The sequence below is a fragment of the Ischnura elegans genome, chromosome 1 (genome assembly GCF_921293095.1).
Source record: "Ischnura elegans chromosome 1, ioIscEleg1.1, whole genome shotgun sequence".
Taxonomy (NCBI): domain Eukaryota; kingdom Metazoa; phylum Arthropoda; class Insecta; order Odonata; family Coenagrionidae; genus Ischnura; species Ischnura elegans.
This window is the reverse complement of record NC_060246.1, coordinates 90,685,665-90,708,171: the sequence shown is the minus strand read 5'-3', so window position 1 is coordinate 90,708,171 and position 22,507 is coordinate 90,685,665. Positions and strand designations below refer to the sequence as shown.

The following is a 22,507-nucleotide window of genomic DNA, read 5'->3' as shown; positions in this document are numbered from 1 at the left end:
TTTTCCTGATAAGTTATTCGCTATAGGTTTCATCACTTTGAGTGAATCACAAAAAAGAAAATTGGAGTGTACTTACATAAAACTTCCTCACTGAAAGCTTCTTTGCCCGACTAATCGACTTGAGGTTACTTATTTAGTAAACATGTTTGTAGAAGAAATGTTATATTTATATGATATGTTTCAAACTATCGCATTTGGTAGAATAATTATTTAAATGTCTTTAATTTGTAAAAATAATGATTCCAACACAATTCGAATTTTGCGCTTGAAGTAGAAGAATTCGATGTTCATTTTTTTAGCAGAAGACATCCGTTATTTGTTATGCGTGGGAGCGTGTGGGATGATTTCAAATGGAATGGACAAGAAAGTGGAAACAACCCTTTATTTATTTTTCAATATTGTTTGCTCAATTGTTATTGTGTTATTAAACAAATGGGTATACGTTCATGTTGGTTTTCCGAATATAACATTAACGTTTATTCATTTCACAATAACTTTTTTGGGTCTATATATATGCCATAATTTAAATGTTTTTAAAGTCAAATCCGTTCCTATCGCCGACATTTTGCCGTTGGCCCTTACATTCTGTGGGTTTGTAGTGTTCACAAATTTAAGCCTTCAAAATAATACTGTTGGAACGTATCAGCTGGCTAAGGTTATGACAACACCATGCATAATACTAATGCAGATGTATTTTTATGAGAAGAAGTTCACGCTTCAAGTGAAGCTGACTTTGGTAATTTAATTTTTAACTGAATTTCAATGTTACGTCCTCTTTCTGCAGTCTAATGGAAGGTGTTTGTTTTTTTAGATCCCAATAACTTTGGGAGTCATCACCAACTTCTACTATGACATACAGTTCAACTACCTTGGAACATTTTACGCAGCTCTGGGGGTTATCATCACCTCTCTGTATCAAGTGGTATGTAGATTATTGGAAGTTAAGATATAGCTCCTGGTTATCGCGGTAATTTATATTCTGTCACGGAGATACCCACTAATAATTTCAGTTAATGTTTTGGATATAGTGTTTGCTTACGGTTATCTCTGGTTTGACATTAGAATGAGAGCAAAACTCAACATTTACGCTGCTGTTTTAATTAATGTTGATGTCATTAATGTGGCAATTTCTTTAAATTTTGAAGGAATAATTCCTGTCTCGAATTGTATGAGATTTTTAACCAAATGTTTACAAATTACTAAAACTGTGGCTTTTGGTAGCGGCGGTCATTCACTCGGCTATCATTGCCGTTGCTGCATCTGATATTATTCATTATTCTTCATCTTTTGTCTATTGTCAATGTTTACTCTTCCTTCTCCTGTAATGTCTCACATTAATATAAGGAGCCACTTTTCAAGAACTGTCTTTATTCTCTCGATCACACTCCATGACAACACATAACAATTCAATCAACAAAACACACCAATACACCACATCTCCTCCCCCCATACTCCGAAGACCACCGTTCATAACAAATTCAAATTTAGCAACCTCCACAAAACTTTAACATCAGCAAACCTGAACTACTACACAAAAACAATATTCTTCCCAATGCACAAAAAAAAATAAATAATAATACCTTGTATCATAGAAATCGACAGAAACAAACAATCATAATGAATAACATACATAAAGCATACAATGCACAATAACAAACAAATTCAAATTAACAAGCATGAACATCAAATAATATATAATGCTTACAAGTTTAACCTTTCCACCTGCCTGCGCTCTCGCTCAGGGTAACGCCTCTCTATTCTCTGTTTTGGACTATCAGATTTAACTAATTGCCGTGAAGTTAAGTTAGGTGAAGTGACGTCATGCTGAGGCATATCAGACTTCAGCCTAGCGTATTCACTGCTAGAATGATGAGGCGGTGTATTCTTGGGACTGTACTGTTGAGATGGTGTGCTCTGCAGAGGTGACCCCCCCTCCTTCGACAGCCTGTCGTCTGTCACTCTAGGCAACAATAATTGTTCCGGTGGAATCACCTTATCAGGTACAATTGAAGGCATGAGAGGCTCACTATTTAGGTCTATAATTTGATCGATATGACGTTTCCAAATGACATCATTCTTTAATTTCACCAAGTATGATACTGCACTCAGTATCTTAACAATTACTGCTCCTATCCATTTATTTCTGCCTCTGTAATCCCGTACAACTACAGGTTGACCCTCAGATAACATTCTCGTGTTACAACCCCCATAATTTGCAACTTGCTTACTCTGTTTATTGTATACATAACTTTGAAGATTAGGTCTAATGAGATCTAACCTTGTTCTGATTGGTCGCCCAAACATTAACATAGCTGGCGTTTCATTAGTTGTTAAATGTACCGAATTTCTATAAACAAGTAGAAATTTATATAAAGCCATATTTACATTGTCATTACTCCTTAAAGCTAGGTTAACACGCTTTTTTACATTCTTCACAGAATTTTCTGCTTGACCATTTGTAGCTGGATGGTAAGGTGGCGATAAGGTATGCTTAATGCGATTGCATCTTAGAAAATCCTTAAATTCACCAGAATTGAAGGGTGGACCATTATCTGAAACTATTTGTTGCGGTAAACCAAACCTTGCAAACAAAGCACTTAATTTTGTAATAGTCTGATTAGCTGATGTTGAGCTTACCTCTTCCACCTCCAACCATTTACTATGAGCATCTACTATAACAAGATATAGTTTATTACTTACAGGCCCTAAGAAATCAACATGTAAACGTTCCCACACACTCTTGGGATACTCCCACACATGTAGGTTACACTTTTTAGGGTTCTGCCTCACAGACAAGCAAGGTGGGCAACTGTTGGCTAAATTCTCAATGTCTGAGTCTAAACCTGGCCACCAAAAATACGAACGAGCCATGGCTTTCATCTTAACAATGCCAAGGTGTCCGCAATGCAACTCTGTTAATAATGGCTTACGTAAACTATGAGGTACAACTATCCTATGCCCCCAAACAATAATACCATTTTCAATAGCTAATTCACCTTGCCGCTGGAAATACGGTTTTAATTCATTGTCCATATTTGAGTGGTTATTTGGCCAACCATACAATACATAGTTGTACACTTTCCTTAACAAAACATCCCTTTTTGTTTCCTGTATAACGTTATTAAAATCAACTGGTATGTCATTCTCTTGAATAAATTGCAAATAAGTACCTACATAATTTACATCCTCTGACTCAAACTGAAATTCTTTTACATTCAAAGGCAATCTAGATAAGCAATCGGCGTTTGCATTATCCTGTGATTTAACATATTTAATATCAAAGTCATAATTCGTTAAGAACAGCGCATAGCGCTGAAGTCTGCTTGCTGCATAAGCAGGTAAACCTTTCTTTGATCAAAAAATAGATATCAATGGTTTGTGATCAGTATTTAAAGTAAACTTTCTACCATACAAATATTGATTAAACTTTCGCACACCATAAATAATACCTAAAGCCTCCTTGTCTATGACACTGTACCCCATTTCAGCCTTTGATAAGGTCCTTGATGCATAACAAATTGGTTTCTCAGAACCATCCTTCTGTAACTGACTTAATACACAGCCTAAACCATAGCTAGAACTATCAGTAGCTAATCTTACCGGTAGGTTAGGGTCATAATGTGCCAATATTGGAGCTGAAACTAATTTATTCTTGATTAGCTTTAATGCTTGTTCACATGAGATTGACCACTCAAAAACACTATCTTTCCTCAACAAACTATACAAAGGTGCTGCAATAGTAGATAAATGAGGCACATATTTTCCATAATAATTAACCATACCTAAAAATGCCTTTAATTGTGAAACATCAGTGGGAGTAGGCGCCTTTTCAATAGCGCTTATTTTAGATGGCGATGTACTTAGGCCATCCTCACTCAAAACATAACCCAAGTACTCAATTGACTTGCGAAAAAATTCACACTTCTTTTTACTCACACTGAGACCACTCACTTTTAATCTATTGCAAACTTCATATAACCTTTCCTTGTGAACATCATTATTTTCCCCAGTAATCAAAATGTCATCAAGGAAACAAACAACTCCTGGAATACCAGCGAGAATGGTTTCCATTATTTTCTGAAAAATACCTGGTGCAGAGGCCACTCCATAGGGAACTCTATTGTACATAAATAGCCCTTTTGTAGTACTTATAGTACACAATTTCTTTGATTGGTCATCTAAGCATATCTGCTGATAAGCTTGGGATAGGTCCATTTTGGAGAAGGTTCTACCTTTTTGTAACGTATTAAAAAGATCTTCAATCCTAGGTATTGGATGTCTATTGATGATTAGCGAATCATTTAGTGAAGAAACCCTGAAATCTGCACACAAACGTAATTCCCCGGTTTTTTTTACTATTGGAACAATGGGACTTCCCCATTCACTATCACTCACAGGTGACAAAATACCTTCCCTTACCAATCTATCTATCTCAGCCTCTACCTTGTTTTTCAGGGAGAAAGGTATCGGCCTAGGCTTCAGAAATCTAGGCACAACATTATCTTTTAAAACTAACCTAGCTGGCTCACCCTTATAACAGCCTAATTTATCAGTAAACACCTCTGGAAACTTTTGATATAAACTATTAACTATTTTAAATTCTGCATCTATTATACTACATACATCCCTACTATGCTCTGAGTTAGTGCTCATAATAATATTACTAACCCCACTAGGTATTTTAATTACCAACCCAAGATCACGGATCCAGTCTCTGCCCATTAAAGGATTTGCTCCCTTAGCTATTACATATAAGGATAACTGTTTACATATATTTCTATATTTTACCATTACGCTCAATTTCCCTAATGGTTTGATAGGCTGGCTTGTATATGAGCTTAATACCAAATTGGTACTTAGTAACTTTACTGAAGTAAAATTGTCTTGATAACATTGTTCATTTATGACACTGACACAAGCACCACTATCTACTTCAAAATACAAAAGCTTATCTTCAACTTGCAATTTTACCATAATAGGCCTTACCCTATCATTGGTTTCATCAACCTCATTAGCTTTACTTACATTAAATAGATTAGTTAAATCATATATATAATCATTAGTTGGCTTATTTTGCTTGGAATCGTCAGTAGTAGGCTTGTTTAGCATACAATCATTAGAATCACAGGGTTCACAATAGTGATTAGATGGCTTAGTACTAAAATTATTAGGCTTTGGATTTGACACACCCCTATCTTGACTTCGACAAACCTGTGACAAGTGGCCTACTTTGCCACACTTATAGCACTTGTATGACTTGAATTTACACATATTGGCCCTATGGCCTGACTTTCCACAACAATAACACTTTACATCACTAGACACTCTCTCCTCCCTCCTAGTTGTGTCCTCCCTCCTTTGGTTTGTGGGACGTTGTTGTTGCCGGTTCACGTGAGAACAGCTGCCACTGCGATGCGTTGTCCCCATAGCCGCCGACGTCGTCGCCAAACCCTTCCGCCTGGCGTTGTAGTTAAGTTGACTTGTTTGTGGATTCCCTCGCGCCATCAACGTCGCTGCATCGTGGTCAGCCATCTCCATGTTGGTAGCTATCGTTACTGCCTTTTCAAAAGTAAGATCTGTTTCCCCCAGCAGCCGCCTCTTAATTGCGTCACTACGGATACCGCTGACCAGTCTATCTCTCAAATAATCCGACAGATTATTTCTAAATTCACAAAACATTGAAAGTTCCTTTAACTGTACCACATAATCGGAAATTGACTCGTGCTCCCGCTGGCTCCGTAAACTAAACTTATAACGCTCCGAAATAAATGATGGCTTTGGACTTAAGTGCGTTGTTACTAGCTGCACTAATTGTTCAAATGTCTTAGTTGCCGGCTTATCTGGTGCACACAAATTTTTTACTAAATTGTAAGTTTTATGCCCAATTACTGTTAACAAGGTAGGCACTTTTTTCTCGTCCTTAATGTCGTTTGCATCAAAAAATAGTTCTAAACGCTCAATATACGAAGACCACGTCTCTTCAGCCGCGTCAAATGCATTCATTGAGCCGATGAGTCCCGCCATTTCGCCGTCACCAAAAAATCTATCTTCCTGCACTCGAACTTGGTACTTTTACTATCACGATCACGCTCAACCACGGCTACGCCCTTCCGCTGTTGACCGTAATTACGTGGATTTGTGCTTCCTCGTCGCCAAAAATGTAATGTCTCACATTAATATAAGGAGCCACTTTTCAAGAACTGTCTTTATTCTCTCGATCACACTCCATGACAACACATAACAATTCAATCAACAAAACACACCAATACACCACATCTCCATGGCATTGTGAAGCTGGAAAATCTTTTTAATAGGAAATGAGAGGGCCCAGCACAGATCTCAAAATGGTCAATTTTTTTGTCTGTAAGGTCCATCATTCATTTGAACGATTTGTGTGTAAATTTTCATGTAGGTAGCTGTGAATTATGTCTTAAGCTCTGGAAAACTCACTAAACCCAATTTTTTTAGAAATCCATTGCATGTTCCATAATATATTAAGCTAGGAAATGGTCATGCAGAGCAGGAGAAAGAGTGAGAGAGAGCTTTACGGTTGAGGCTTATTGAAGTACCTTCATTATTCTTACAACCCTTAATTGGTGATGCAGGGTTTCATTGATCGCTAATTCAATCTCTTTAGTAATGCAGGCAAAGAATAATGTGCTCCTGTATATACTCTTTAATAACTTCCTATTTCTGACTTCTCTGCTTTTTGAGCATAAATTTTTCTTGCCCAGCTACCCTTGGAACCTGAGATAATGCGGGGTAATCACTAGGAAGGGTTGTAAAAGGTTGGTGCTGACAATGAGAGTGTGTGATTATCCGTGAGACCCTTCTTAACGCATGTCTTGCAAAAGTGCTCCGTACAGAGGGAATGGGAGAGTCTCTTGGGGCTCATTCCAGCAGTCGTGCAAAGGAGAGAACTCCAACAATTCAAAAGGGTTAGGGAACATTTACTAGTGAATGAAATGACTATTTTATGAATAAATAAATAAATTAGCGATATTTCACTCCACAAAATTTCACATTCAGTTTCTAAGTCTTTTCTTTGTTTAGATGGGAGCACAGAATTGATGGCGAGTAGAACTCCCTGTTTCCCCTGATGTTATTTTATGTGAGCGTGATTGGTTTATATAATCTCAGAAATAACTTTGATAATTTTTGTGAATTATTTTCAATTTTTTACCTAGTGGGTCAGCCAGAAACAGCATGAATTACAAATGGATGCTATGCAACTTCTCTACTATCAAGCTCCAGTATCTGCTGCTTTGCTTCTCCTAGCCATACCAATATTGGAGCCTCTACCTACAACTTGGTCTCGTAGTTGGACTGTGATAGAGTTGGTGAGGTTTCAAAAGTTCTCTATGTTTTTAATAGAATATTTTAAAACTGCAATTTTGTTTTGAAAATTACAATTTAAAAATTCAAAATGTTTTTTTGAGATAGGAACCTAAAATATGTCATTTAAATTATTTTATCAAAGTACTTTATTACAAGAAAATTATTTTTAATCATCTAAAAATGAAAGGTGCATATTTTACTCACACTGAACAGTTCATAGTTTTTCAGTGAGCCTTTTTATTGTGTCACAACATCAGTAGTAGTATGCAGTGAAACTTCTATTTTGCACTCCTTTATTCTATTTTCCCTTGATTTCACTTAGTCTTAATGTTTTAGGTCCTGGCTAATGGGTCAAATGACAATTTTTCCCATATGTTACACTTTCCTTGAATTTGCTCTTTGCTATGGCAGTCCCTTCAAAAGTGTTAAGCTATGCCCAGACAGGGTGATAATTGCTGGCAACATGTTGCTAGATGGTGTTGCTGGGCAATGTTGATGAATGTCTGTATGTATACAGACATTCGTTAACATCGCCCGGCATGCATGTAACCGTGCCTCATGCATGCAATGGTATCCTCAGACGATGTACAACTCCTGTACTCGTATAGCATCTAGTTCCCTGTGACGTCGCATCGCATTGCATGGGCGCCACTCTGGCCTTTTTTAAATGAGGTTAAAATTGACCATTAACATTCGTCTAAACTGGGATTTGTAAAACTAAATAATTTGCATATTATTAATACACTAATGGTAGGTAACGAATAGCAATCAATGCCTTTCATTTTCTTTGACGAAGGAAACTACCCTATTGCTGTATTGCCCGGTAACAAATTTCAATGGAGTGTTGGTGTTTTTGTGTATCCCAGTCCAAATAGAAAACATCGCTCTGCCCTGGCAACATTGAGGGAATTATGGCAGGATCTCCTTATCGAAATACTCTCTCCTGATGTTTGAAAGAAATGCATGTGTTTTGTTATCCATCTAAGTATGGAATCTAAGTATGTTTATCTTTTTTATGAAACAGCATTTTTAAAATTCACACTAATTCAATATTACTGCCTGGGATGATAGCTTAGTGCCATTTTCGAGGACTATAACTCTGACCGGCCAAAACCCTTAAACGATTTTTATATTAGATATATTAACGTAATCATCAGTATTTTGAATATGGTACAATGGCTCTCTAGCTCGTATTTATATTTAAAACTTTTCTGGTGCAAAATACACTAATTACATCAGACGCTGGGTGGGTAAATATTAATTCTGGCTTATTCTACAAGTGGACAGCAGATATTTATTGTCCTGCACATGGATGTCCAAGTCCAGGACAGAATTTGCTTGAAGTTACTATAACAACCTGCACAAACCATATTATACCACACTAAGCTTTCATTTACTCTAAATGTCCGATAAACAGTATTTTCTACCTGAATGACCCTGACTGTTCGCTATGAACAGATATTTTGAACTGTTATTTTTACTGAACAGGTTAATCAAAATAAACAGTTTAACCCACCTCTAGTAGTTAACAATTATCACCCTGTGTGGATGTAGCTTTAGATAGAGGTTACAATTTATCAGCTTGCTGCATTGAGAAGACTTATTAATTGTGCGTTCTTAAAAATTCATGAAGTAGCACAATTACATTATTTATCAGCATAATTATTTTCTCTTGTCAGTCTCAATTGTATTTTTCCTCACTAGTTGATTTCTTGAAATTCATTGCTACAGCTAATGCATTACCATGTAATTTCATAATTTCAGGCAATGGTATTGGCTTCCGGTTGTATTGCATTTTTTGTGAACCTTTCAATTTATTGGATCATTGGCAATACATCTCCATTAACGTATCCTTTGTTGATATTTATAAAGAAAATGTTTTAGTATTTATTTTGCGTAGATGTTAAAAAAGTTTTTATATTGGCCTGTAAGAAAACTGTTTAGTAATAAGTTGTGATTTATTTTTATTAGACATAAATTTTTGTTTGATTCATTAATTTTATTCAACATTAATTCAGGTTCTTTTGGGTGAAGGATTTCTTATCAAATTTATAATCAATATGTATACATATACACTGAACTATGAGTATTTTTCTATGATTTTTTTAAACTTAGTAATGTGAGGAATATTTTGTGAACTCCTAGTTCTGAAATCTATTGGCTATGTCAATGGTGAAAAAGGCTGAGAGAAAATGAAAGTGAATATCGTACGAAAAATTCATTATCGTACAAAGGCATCCTGAAATATATATGTATGCGATTCTTATCATAATCATTGGCTGTGAATTGAAAGTCGTGAAAGTAGTCTTGATGAGATCACCTGTTATTGGAAGAAAAATGGCAAAACATTTTTACAATTCAACTAGAACATCAATATTTTGCCCCTTCATATTTTTTAACCTGCACCTGTGTCACAAATTCCAGTTATTTTTACAACTACCTGTGACGGTTCGATGGGAGAGGGTGAAGGGGGGCTATAGCGTCCCTCCTTGGGTATTCAATTTACCCTAGATAGAATGGTAATTTTTTTTGGACTCCTACCACTGCTGGGAGATTACTCCCCCCCCTGTTCCTATCCTGGATCCACTACTGACCACTACTAGCATAAATTTTTATACCATAAATAAAACAAATCACCAATAATCAAATTCTCCAATCGGAGATAATCCTTCAAATACATTATCGTATATATTAACAATTGTGAATTTTAATTCTTAAATTTAATATTAGGAGTGATCGCTAATCTAATAAGAGAATGCGAGTACATATTTTGGAAAAACTAGTTGGCATTAACTTCATGACCAATGCGATGGTGGTTGGCGTAACATGGTGAAACTCCTTCATGATGCACAAAGGTTAAAAAAAGACTTAGCTGTTTCACAAAATAAAATATATTTGCGACCGGTTTCGATACAGCATATCATCAGATGATGGTACGCTGTATCGAAACCGGTCGCAAATATATTTTATTTTGTGAAACAGCTAAGTCTTTTCTTAACCTTTGTGCTTCATGACCAATCTTCGGTTAGTCAGCATGAGTCATAAGAAGAGAGGCCTTTCGGGCTGCGGGCTTCACGGTGGGGGTCTCCCGCTTAACGAACAACTCTAGAATGTAATTCAGGATGACCTTTCACTCTTCCCATGGAACTGCTCAAATATCATCCGAGGTTTCAAACACGGGCAAACAATTTGGAATGCTTAAAAATGCATTGAGAACATATACTTGTGAAAAGATATTGACATATCCGATGTAAAAACTTCTGTATGGCTTCCATGCTTAAAGCAAATGGCTATATAACTTGTGGGTTTAATAAGAAACGAACTTCTGATTGCAAAAGAGTGTTATTAAAAGAGTAAAACGGCCTCTGAAGAAACATGTTTCAAACAAAATGTTGATTCTCACCTCTGCAAAATGAGTATCTGTAAATAAAAGTCGTTTAAAGTCCTCTTCATGATGGTGGGAGCTCAATGAATGAAAACGTAAGCTATTGAATTTCTATGAGGGAAATAAACAATTATCATTCATGTGCTACACATTTTTCATAAAACTGCAGATCTCCTTGGATAAATTTTAAGTAATTGTGGACTTGCAGCGCACACAATCTAACTTCACCCTACCTCGGTCTTCCTCTACCAATCAAGGCAAGAAAGTTTGAAGAATAGACATCGTATATTTATACCATGAATTCTGTTGTGCGAAATCAGTGTACCTTGGTATCCTTGGTCTGAGTCGGGTAATGAAATTTTTGCTGAAGAAAATGGAAAATTATTTGAATACCTCTCACAGGAATAGCTTTAGGATATCTAGGCTCTGAGATAGTATTTAAACCACTTAGATAGCAGTGTTTTCAGCGCTGCAACTTTAAAAAATAGAAATTTTGAAAATATTTTGTTTTTTAGTTCACTCTATTATTTAGATTTCCAAATTATCGATCTTGTATTGTATCATGTATCAAGGATAGTTCAACAATAATTTGCCATCATATTGTATTTGTCGAAGTACCACTCACCCATCTCAAGCTGCTGGTCCCGATTTCTCATTGCCACTTGCAGGTATGTTCTGGTACAATTAATTTTGTTTATATAATTTTTGGTTTTTTCCCGGCGAACAATTGCAGTGAAGTTTTCTCGGGTTTCACACCGGGTCAGGTCCTCCATTTCTCCTTCCAATGTTTCGATGAACAACTCGCCCATCGTCTATAATTTAAGCCATATATGGGACCACCTCCTAAAAATACGAGGGGACTGGCAGCCAATCAGGAGACGCTGAACCGCCCTCAACCTCAGAATTATGTATATATACCCCGAGACTTTGGGGAATTGGTATTGGATTCCTGAATCCCTGAAGACGATGGGCGAGTTGTTCATCGAAACGTTGGAAGGAGAAATGGAGGACCTGACCCGGTGTGAAACCCAAGAAAACTTCACTGCAATTAATTTTGTTGTGGATATGTTATGCTTTGGTCATAATTGTTTAAAAGTTAGTATGTAATTTGAATTTAAGATCTAAATGTTTAAGATCTAAATAACTATTTTTTAAATAATTAAAATTGTTTTGTTCAAGAAGGAACTGGGCAGGGAATTGGCGATGTTGTAGAAAAAGTATACAGTAGACTCTCGTTATTACAAAGTTCACGGGACCAAAAAACCGGAGGTTTGTAATAACGAAGTTTGTATGAACGTTTCTTTTAGGAATCGTCGAAAAATAACAATATATAATAAACGCGATTAAATGACACAGAAATATGTATGAACAGGAAAATTCATTTCTGTTTCTCAACAGAAGAAAGCGGCATGACACAATCGAGGGTTGATATCTTCCCGAATACAGTAAGTCTGATGTAGGAACTAGATGGGTTCCAAGACCTTGTTCCCAAGTTGATAAACCTACAGTCCGGCTGCCGAGAGTTGTCCGATGAAAGGCAGTCTAGATCGGGGTAGGGGGCAAGGTTGCCAGGTAAGAAAGGGAAACACCTTCAAAGGGTCCCGTGAAGGAAGGAGCTGGAGGGGACGATGAGCGTGAAGGACCCAGAGGAAGAATCACTTGTTTTGGTGATTCAAAGAAAGGGCCCTTTTTTTGTGGATCAGGCTTATTTAGGTGCTCCTTATGAATTTGACGACGTTGTATTACTAGGCGAGGGTGTGAGATGCGTTTGGGGGAAAGCTATGGCTGTAAACCGTGCTGGTGCGGGGTTTTCCACCCCTCCTTTTGTGCCATCATCGGACAACTCTCGCTGGCCGAACTGTATGCAAGGAATCGAGGAGTACGGTTATCCTGCAGAATGCAACACTGCATTACACGTATGCGCTAACTCATGATTGTGACGAACTGATTTAGCTGGGTGTGCGACGCATCCAGACCCAAAAAAACAGCTCCCCGCGGTGACGAAGAATGGGCGAAATGCTGAACAGTTCCTAAATTCACTCTGGATTCAATGATCCTTTGTTCAGATTGTGCCTACAGTGAGAGTTCCTCTACGCCACATTGCATAGCATTGGCGAAATCTGAAGGTGCCAAATTCGGTATTTGAAAATTTTGAATGCTCATATCTCTGAAAATTCGTAAATCGAATGTGGGTAGGAAGAGAACTAACTGTATGTCCAATATACAAACTGTTATGGGTGGGTCACCATGACTCCACAGGAATGAAGGGTATTATATGATGTTGCATGTAAACTGAATAAAGGACCATTATTGATGCTCTTGGGCACAGTACACGAGAAGAACTTAAATGTGGTGCAATTATTAAAAATTAGCGTAGTGAATATCCACCTAAATGCAGTTGCTTATTCGTTGAACTTCATAATAAAGTTCATTTTGTAACCGCCAGGACCGGGACTGAGGTTTGTAATTTTGTAAAAACAAAAATTTTGTAATAACGTTTCTTTAATTATAGCTTGGATAGGCCTTTTCGTCAGGACCAACGATTTGCTTCGTAATGACGAGTACTTCGTAATAACGTTCATATTAACCAGAGTCTACTGTATATAGTAATATAGTTGTTAGATGTTATGAAAAAATTTATTGATAATACCAGAGTAACTCAATTTTAATTTTCCAAGGTACTATTTATTACCAATTTTTGAATCTATAAAGCCATCATGAGGTGCCTGAGGATGGTTCTAAGGCAAAACATGTTGTAATATTATGAATAAATACTGTGGGAAAGAATTAATTAGTGTCTGTCATTTGAGACCATTATCTCCACAATATGTGTAGGTATTGTAGGAAAATGTTCCCAAGAAACGATTTTTGCTTATCTTCTGAGTTTTCTCTGTGATTTACTCAAGTTTTAGATTAGATGTTTTGCATCAGTCTTTACCATAATAAATTATCTATTATTTTTTATGTTCAAATTTAATAACTGGGTGTTGGCTTTTGAGAATTGTTGGTGCGCTAGTAAAATGGCCATATTCCTTAACATTCTTACTCCATATTTAGGTACAACATGGTGGGACACCTGAAATTCTGCCTTACTCTATTAGGTGCTTTTGTTTTGTTTGAGGACCCTCTTCATTTCAATCAAATCATTGGAATAACGTTGACAGTTGCAGGTGTTACGCTTTACGCCCATGTAAAGGTATGGCTAATTAATCTCATGGAAATTCACTAGCATGTAAGAAAAGGAAGTAAAAATAGAAACTTTTTAAAATTGCCTACTACAGTTAAGATGACTTGAGTTGTCCCTTGAGAAAAAGAAGGGTTGAGTAAGGGCTGGTGGGCTAGGATGCCCAGTCAGAAAATAAATTACCCTCCACCAAAGGAAAACGAAAGACCCCTGCAAAGAAAGGGTACGGACCACAATTACAACAGAGCTATTGAAATTAAGGTTCTTTCCCGTGATCTATATCTATGTAATAACTCTGAATCATGAGGGATTGGGTCTTAAGTGGGTTACAGTGGTAGACCATGGAAAATGTGCAGTCAATAGGGTTCTCTGCCCTTTCCACCTATCAACTGTCATGGGACAACTGAGTGACTTTATTGTATTCTGATGAATTTATGAAATTTTTTGAACAGCTTTGTTGCTCATACGAGGGGAAGCCAAAAGTAATGGGAATAGTGTGGTGGAGGAGGGGGGAGAGTGAGGGATCAGGTTTTTTAGGAGAGAATCCTTAATTATGTCTTTTCCTGAGTCAGTGTGGGAATCCTGGCCGCTCTTGAGTGCATCCATTTGTCCATGGTATTTTTTTTAGTAAACCTGACTGCCAGGAGCAATGTGCAGCTGTGAAGCTTTGTTTTATTGTTGCGAAAACTCCTGCAGAAACTCAAGTGATGATTAAAACAGCTTATGGGGATGGTGCCTTAAGTAAAACACGTGTCAATGACGGATTGTTGCGTTCGTTTCAAGAATGGAGAGATGTCGATTGAAGACCATCCTCATTCTGGGCACCGTGGTCAACTTCAAGGAAGCTGTTTCTGATCTGTCTGTGAAGTGGATTTTGATTAAAAACATCATGGTGCCAAGCATCCTCTCTATTCACCGGACCTTGCTCCCTGGGACTTCTTTTTGTTTCCTCGACTCAAAAAGGCTATGAAAGGGAAGCGTTTTGGAACTGTTGATGTCACGTCATGGGGCAGTTGTGTCCCACCCGAAATGGTGGTAAATAAAGAGAACTTACTCTTATGTTTATAACAAAAATAAAAAGAAAAAAATATATGGTACAGGAAACCAAATCTTTAAGAGAAGAAGAAATGAAGGGGTAGAAAAGAAAACGAGGTAAGGGAATTCCCACATTACCTTGGCGTTACCAACCTCTGCATCCTGAGTGGTGTCCGTCCTCCCATCGATGAGAATTAAGGGAAGTCATCTTCGCCCAAGCTTCGGCGAGAGTCCTCTTTACCTCAGCATTGGCAAACGAAAGCCTTAGTGTAAGGCGTGCAAGAGCTCTGTCTCTGAGCTTTTAGAGCCTTCTATACTCAAAAAGGAACAAAAGAAACAAAAACCAAGGCAGGCGGGAAGAAGAAAGAAAGGAGGGAAATTCAACTTAAAAGAATAGAGAATCATAAGGCTGTTCTGGTGCGAACAGTGGAGGAGGAGAAACAAAAATATCTGGAAGGCCTAAAGAGCATTGAAATGTGAATTTTAAACATCGAATAAATGATTAGATAAATGTGTTTCAGTCAATGGGGTTCTGTGAAAGTGATCAAAGTTTGTTGTGAAAATATTGATTAATAAAAAAGTAATTGCGGAATTCCCATTACTTTTGGGTCCCCTCTCGTAGTTTTAATGTGTCCAAGAGTTTGACTGAATTTTGGGTCTCAAATATATTTCTTATATGTATGAATTTCATCTGAACAACCATTATTTAATTGTACAATATCAGTTTCAGTTATTCTAATATTTATTTGTACATGTTTATGCTTCTTGTGACATGATAATAATGGGACTTGCATACTGGCTATAACGATCATTGATGAAGTGGAATTGTTTAAGGATTAATCTTAGTTGTTCAATTAAATATGGTTGATAATTTTCTTGGCTACCTAACCCATGAAAATAATTTCCTACCATTTGCAGTTACTTTTTAAAATTGCCTGAAAAAAGGAGAGTCATGAGTTAAAGCAGTTAACTGCTTTGATTCATGATAAACAAAATGGTGAAATAGGCTGTTTTGAGATACAAGTTTCTTATGGAGATTAGTTTTAGGGTCACTTGGAAGTGTGAGGATGTCACACGTTCATTTTCTTCCTTGCATTTGAATTCAAACATGGTGGTCATTTTTCAGTTTTGTTCCCTGCTTACCCCCCTGTGGGTGGCCAGGAATATTGTTAAATGTTTATGTAATGGCTTTAATTGAAGAGATAAGCATGCCAGGCTAGCATTTCCTTTTCTTTCTTTCTACGTTTTTTGTTCATTACCTTAATCATCTTTTAAACTCTTTTTCAGCTGAAAGAGCAGTCTGTAAGGACATCGAAAACTCTTGAAGAAGGAGAAAAGAAAAAATTGATTTCCTAAGGAACAGTGAGCATGTGGAAGTTGAGTGTTAGCTTACACCCTTTTCAAATATTTCTATAGCCATGATCTCACTCATCAGTCATGCAGCAGATGCTTCGTACTGTATGTGATTTGTTATGCATTTCATAGCTATTAAATGCCCAGGAACTCAGGTAATCAATGTAGTCCAGTGGTTCTCCAATGTAAATGCACCCACCATCATTTTTAAAGGTACATAACAATCAGTGTTAAAAGCTGATACAGTGCCAAGTTAGATAAAACCACAGAATTCACATAGAAATATAATTATAGAAATATAATTTAAGATTTTAGTGATGCAATGAAAGTTCAAAGTTATGGTTCCGATGGAAATGTCCTATTGTATTTACCCATTATTTTTCTTTAGTAATGGGTATGACAGATGGTGAAGTTAATTGTTCTCATATCAATGCTATCAAATGTGTAGTAATTGATTTCTTATTTTTGTTATTTAATTGTTCCCATAATAGTGCAATTCTAAATTTTTTATTAATATTATGATTAGTCATTTTAGTTCACAGGTCAAGAAAATGAGTCATTGCTTTACAGTTACTAATGTTCGCCATTTCATTATGTCATATGGTACTAAGTCATTGTGGAGGATTAATGTAATTTTATTTCTCATAATATTGCTGCAAAAAAATACATACATGCAGATTTCATGAGATTGAATGATTCTTATTATGTAAGCAAGTGCATACATATTATATATACATAGTAAAGTTCACAATGTCTTCAGCACAGGTATGGCTTCATTATGTATATATATTTGAACAAAATTTGGCTCCTGCTGTTAGTTTTTTTTAAATATCAGTGAAATATGGAGTACAATATGCTTTGGCCTCTTCATGAGCTTGCTGAGAAACATCACTCTGTATTTGAACTTTTAGGTGCTTGGTAAGATATGAGTTTATTTGTACAGTGCAACCTCGATAAAACGAGATCCCACGGTGCTCCAATAAACACTCGCTATAGCGAATTGTCACTTTACCAGAGGTGGAGGAAATAATAGCCAAATACCTGTTGCGAACAGTTATACAGGAACAGGAGTGGTGCGGCGACAGATAAATTATATCCGATGAACGTAAGCATAAATCCAGACGAAAGGCGATGTTTTTTGTGTCACTAAATTTCCGTACTCAAACAACGACTAACTATTCAAACAATTTATAAGCGCCTCACTGAATAAAAATCATGCAAAGCATTGTTTTGTCAATCATTATGCCAATGCACAACCGACGAAGCCATTTTTCTATGCACTTAATTAGTGCATTTACGTAATCATTCTATTATTTTGGTATTTTCCACTGAAAATTCAAAAATTAACTTATAAAACTGTATCATGGTTATTTAATGCCTCAAATGTTTCCATTAGTGTATGTTTATTGTTCCTGTACGTTAAGCGGCAGTTAAGTGAAATAATGTATTGCATTTGTTCATGCAGTCGAAAACAGTGGAAGGTTGTATAACGTTCCTGCCTTGGAAGACTTTTTCTATCATATATATCAATATTTTCACCAAAATGAACTACTTATTTATCAAACGACAGTTAACTTCATGAATTTGAGACTGAGCACTCCATGTTAACTTCATTTCGAACAGATCGCAAGAAATTACAGAGAAATAAGGGACTCTTGGTGAAGGTTTTTCGGCGATCTCTCTGGCGAAACTCTCGCTATGGCGAGTGCCAACACCAAAAGGGCCTCGTAAAAACGATTGTTTTTTACATGCTTATTATAGGGTCAATTGGCGGTGCATCGGCTATCTCTCGTAATGGCGGGGGTCTCGCAATAGCCCGTACTTGCTTTAAAGAGGTTCCACTGTAATTTACAAAATTTGGGGGAAGAATTAGTTTTTGAGGAAAAAATATCTCAGTAAGGTGTTTCTGCTGTGGGAAATGAAAACTTTTTGTGTCTATGATATATTTGGATAGGCAAGTATAATGCAGTGTTTATAAATTAGGATTGAGTTGATTCCACTTTTTTCCTGAATGTCTTAACACTTTTGTAGTTCAAGTTAAAAATTCTTAGGAATATATGTAATATTGTCTCTACCAGTTAATGGCAATTTCAAATTATAGCTACTGCAAAAATATTCAAGTATGCATTTTAAAGTTAATTGTGAGAGGCAATAAAAGTCCATAACAAAAATAACTCATTATTCTCACAGCAGTTGTATTGTCTTATGAGAAACAGTTGCTATGTGAGGCTAAACGAATGATATTACACACAGTAGGTCATAGTTTTTATTTAAAAAAATAACAAATGAGCTTATTGTCAATGCATGAACTGTTCTTAAGCATATCTAGAATTGATGGAATCAGAATTGACTCAAGGCATAGATTTTCGAAACTGATACTACAAGTATACATAGTGAAGTATGTATATAGTTTTGTGTGTGTCTTGGAATTATCCAGTATTAGCAGCCATAAAGTTTTCCACACATGGATTACATATAGTATTCCCAACATTCCTAACAGTGAGGCTACATGATCAGTGGTTTAAATATAAACTTTTAAACCTTAAGAACTCAAAATCATATCCAACGATGCTCCATTGAAATGTGGTGGCAATCCATTGCTTTGGAGCTAAATTCATGGATGGTAGGGTAAAGTCCGAGACCCTAATGGGGACAGTTTTTCGTCATATTTATTTGGTTTACTTTCATAGGATTGTTGCCAGCCAGGGTAAACGGGAAAAGTTAGAGGATTTTGAATTGGTATCTTGTCTATGGCGTTAGGGAAAATTTATGCTCTCAAATTGAAAGAACTAAAGAAAATCAAAAGTACGAAATAAAAGTTGTTGGATTGCCGAGGGCTTGCACTTTTGTGAATTTAATTTGGCTGAAATTAAGTGAATAAGTGGCTGTTTTTGTGTTCATTGCAAAGGAATATTTTATTAAAAGAATTGGGATATATTTATGTAAGAATTTTGTATATCATTGACTCGTACTCTAGAAAAATGTTATGAATTAATTAGAGAGACTGTGAGCAAGTTAGGGGAAAATTAAGAAATTAGTAGAGGAAAAGTCTAGGAACTGTTATTCATGAATATTGTAACAAACCTGCAAACATAAGTAGAATACTAAATTGTGCTGCATTTTTTATTTTTCCTAAAATTTTGATTTTATGCAATGAAAATTTTCTAGGCTTTCTTTTGACAAAGGCAGCCATCTAATTATGTTAGGTCCATGTTTTTACACTATTTATGCCGTGCGTTTTTTTTCTACTTACAGTTTCCTTTTGTATGTGTTAATTTGATCCTGCCTCTAATTTTTACAATTCAAGCTATGGTTAAAGCATAATTAAAAGACTGCCTTCATAAAAAAAACCTAGTTCCATATTTTCAGGTAAAAAATTATCCATGCTTAAAATAACTGTTGTTTGTAAAGGCAAAAATATATGAGCATATTTCAGAATTCCGCTATTGATAAATTGCAAAATGAGCATGAAAAAATGTATGTATGTACCTCCTTTAGGCCCACCACATATGATCCACATATGGCGATCTTTAAATCTGCTGACTTCAAACGGATTGGGAGACCTGAATACCTTACCCCTTGTGAGCCTGAGAGTAATTAGATCTGAAAATTAACATTTGGAATCGACTCTTGTTTACCTAAACATTGCACTTCTTGATTTAAATGAAGTAACTGAAGAGTTAAATGTGAATAGTTTTTGTTTTAATTGATTTCATGAACTTTCTGAAACTATCAGTCCAGTTGATGGAAAGGCATTGGAGGACTGACAAAGGAAACAAAGGATACTCAAGTGCCAATAATACAGACAAATGGGTAGGTTTAGCATTCAACATAAGCAGTCTTATTTGAGCTCAGATGGGTTGTAATGAAATTCACCTATTTCACTGGCTTTGTCTCTACACCTTGTTTTAAAATTGCCTATACATACTAAATTTTTTTTGACTCAAGAAATTTACTTAGAAATCCCTCCTAGCCTCTTTTTTCCTTCTGATTTTAATGGTCAGAGGCCTAATTTAAGGAATCGGGTGTGCTAATCTGCTTTCAAAGGAAAAAAGAAAGTTGTGGTGCAAATGCTGGAGATATTTTTTTGCTCAACTTTATGGGCTCTTAGAATGTAGGTCATTGGAGATAATGTCCCAGGAATATCACTGTAATGCTTATATTTCATCGATTTAATAATTAATCTATGATATAGTGATTTATTAGATACACCATGGTTGGAATATGGAGAAGAGGTGCTTTTGACTGAATCCATGACTATGTTTAATGGCTCTTGAACCTCAAGTAGTATGATCTTTGTTTGTATAAGTAATTTTTATGAAAATACCGTCCGTAATGATATATATCCTTATAGGATACATTTTTGTAAAGCATTAAAACTGTGATGGTGCTGTGCAAGAAAGCATTTGAGAACCTCTGGGTTCGAGAAAGCAAATAAAAGTTATGTAATTCACCCAGCTGATGTTGAAAAGTAGAAAATCTAGCTGTTTTGAATTAAATTTTTACTGTTCACATAGGAGTATATTTTATGGATCATTAGTATTATATGTGCTAGTCCATGGGAGTAAATAATGTATTTGGAAAATGGTGCTAATCAGGTTTGCATTGAGGATTTTTTTGTCATACTCGATTGAAATTTTATTAAATTTCAGTGAAAATTTATGTCTAAGATGAAATCAATAGCCTTAGTCACTCAGGCATCAGGTGCCAGAGGATGTGGGTTCACAGAGCTACGAAGAAAAAGTTACTCATTTCAATATGAAGGAGTAAGGAGCCCAGTGTCTGTTTTGAATGTGGTTATAGCTCAAATCACTAATGCAAAAATTTGTTTATCATCATGACTAGCTCTAGCTGAGATTACACTCAAGATTTTAGAGGTAGATTTCTTCATCTGAATTTTCCCAGCATGGTTTCTCAACCAGCAGATGGTTTAGTGTCTGAAATTGTCATTTAACCCTTTTACTGCCAGCCCATTTTGGGTGGGATGTGCGAAGACTGCCATTTACCACAATTTGCTACATTTCAGATTTAAAAATTTTTCAGCTACTTAATTTTGTTTAATACGTCTAGATTTTTTTCCCAATTCTTAAGATATATTTATATCTTATTACCATGGATAGATTATGGGGGTTTACATAAATTAAAGCCGTTGAAAAGGCCACAATCACAAAAAAAGTGAAATAATTCGGGCCGATAAATCGGCCTCTGGCAGTTTCCGCTCAACCAGCGAGCGAGTGATATATCGGCCCGGTGGCAGTAAAAGGGTTGATATTTGCTGCTGCGTAATAAAGAAGCTTCTATGTTAGCTTTTTGTAATTATTACCATGTGAGTTATAATGCAATTTATAATGAATGTTAAGAGAAGTATTTTTATGGGTTACTGCTTCTTTCTTAAAATATGTCCATTTCTATTGACTTTTGTGAAGCAAGCACCAATCATATTATGTTAGAATTGGCTTAACTTAAGAGATAAGCAATATTTTTCAGTCATAGTATGTACTATTCTGGATATGCTTACAAATATTTTTAATTGCATTTTAATAACCATTACATATGTGCCATAATGTATTCCCTAGTGCTTGTCATATCTTTTAAATAAATATGGCTATGAACCACATAGCCAAGGGCCTCCAGTAACCACGTTTTTCCTATTTACTGTGCTAAGGGAGCCATTATATTTGGCCACATCATACATACTGGTGGATAATTCTCTCAGTAATTCCTCGACTACTCTCATCGCATGAGCAAATATTTTTTCATAATAATTATTTAGCAAAGTTTCTTAATTTATTTTAGTTTACATGTACTTATTTTTGTTGTTCAATTAACTCTTCATTTCATAATCTATCTATTGGCCATTCATTGGATTATCCATCTACTGTCAGATTAGCCAGCCCTTCAAATCCCCCTTTCTCTCCCTAACTTCTCTCCTTGATTCTTCTTTTACTTCCCTTTTCCTCCAGTAACTATTGTATTTCAATGGAATGAGTGCATGGGACAGAGAAAGCTTGATATTGAAGTAAAGGTTAAAGTCACAGGAAAAATGACCATGAATATAAATCAATGAAATCATTTGCTTTTTCTGTGGAAGAATCCATGCATATAAATTTTATCACCAAAATTTTCCTGCAATCAGGCGAAAAAAGGTTGTGAATGACAAAAGACAGCTATTTTTCTGGAAGGTTAAAAAGATTAGGGCATTTGAATTATTA

General features: G+C 36.0%; 1 protein-coding gene across 1 annotated transcript; it reads left to right on the top strand.

The window, feature by feature from the left end:
- Positions 1-336: 336 nt before the first annotated feature.
- On the top strand, positions 337-17,404 carry LOC124165691 (solute carrier family 35 member E3-like). Its single transcript, XM_046543180.1, has 6 exons — positions 337-736; positions 812-922; positions 7,188-7,340; positions 9,103-9,185; positions 13,781-13,919; positions 16,230-17,404. Exons 1-6 carry the CDS (start codon positions 341-343, stop codon positions 16,296-16,298), a joined length of 951 nt encoding a protein of 316 aa, XP_046399136.1. The 5' UTR covers positions 337-340; the 3' UTR covers positions 16,299-17,404.
- The last annotated feature ends 5,103 nt before the right edge of the window (positions 17,405-22,507 follow it).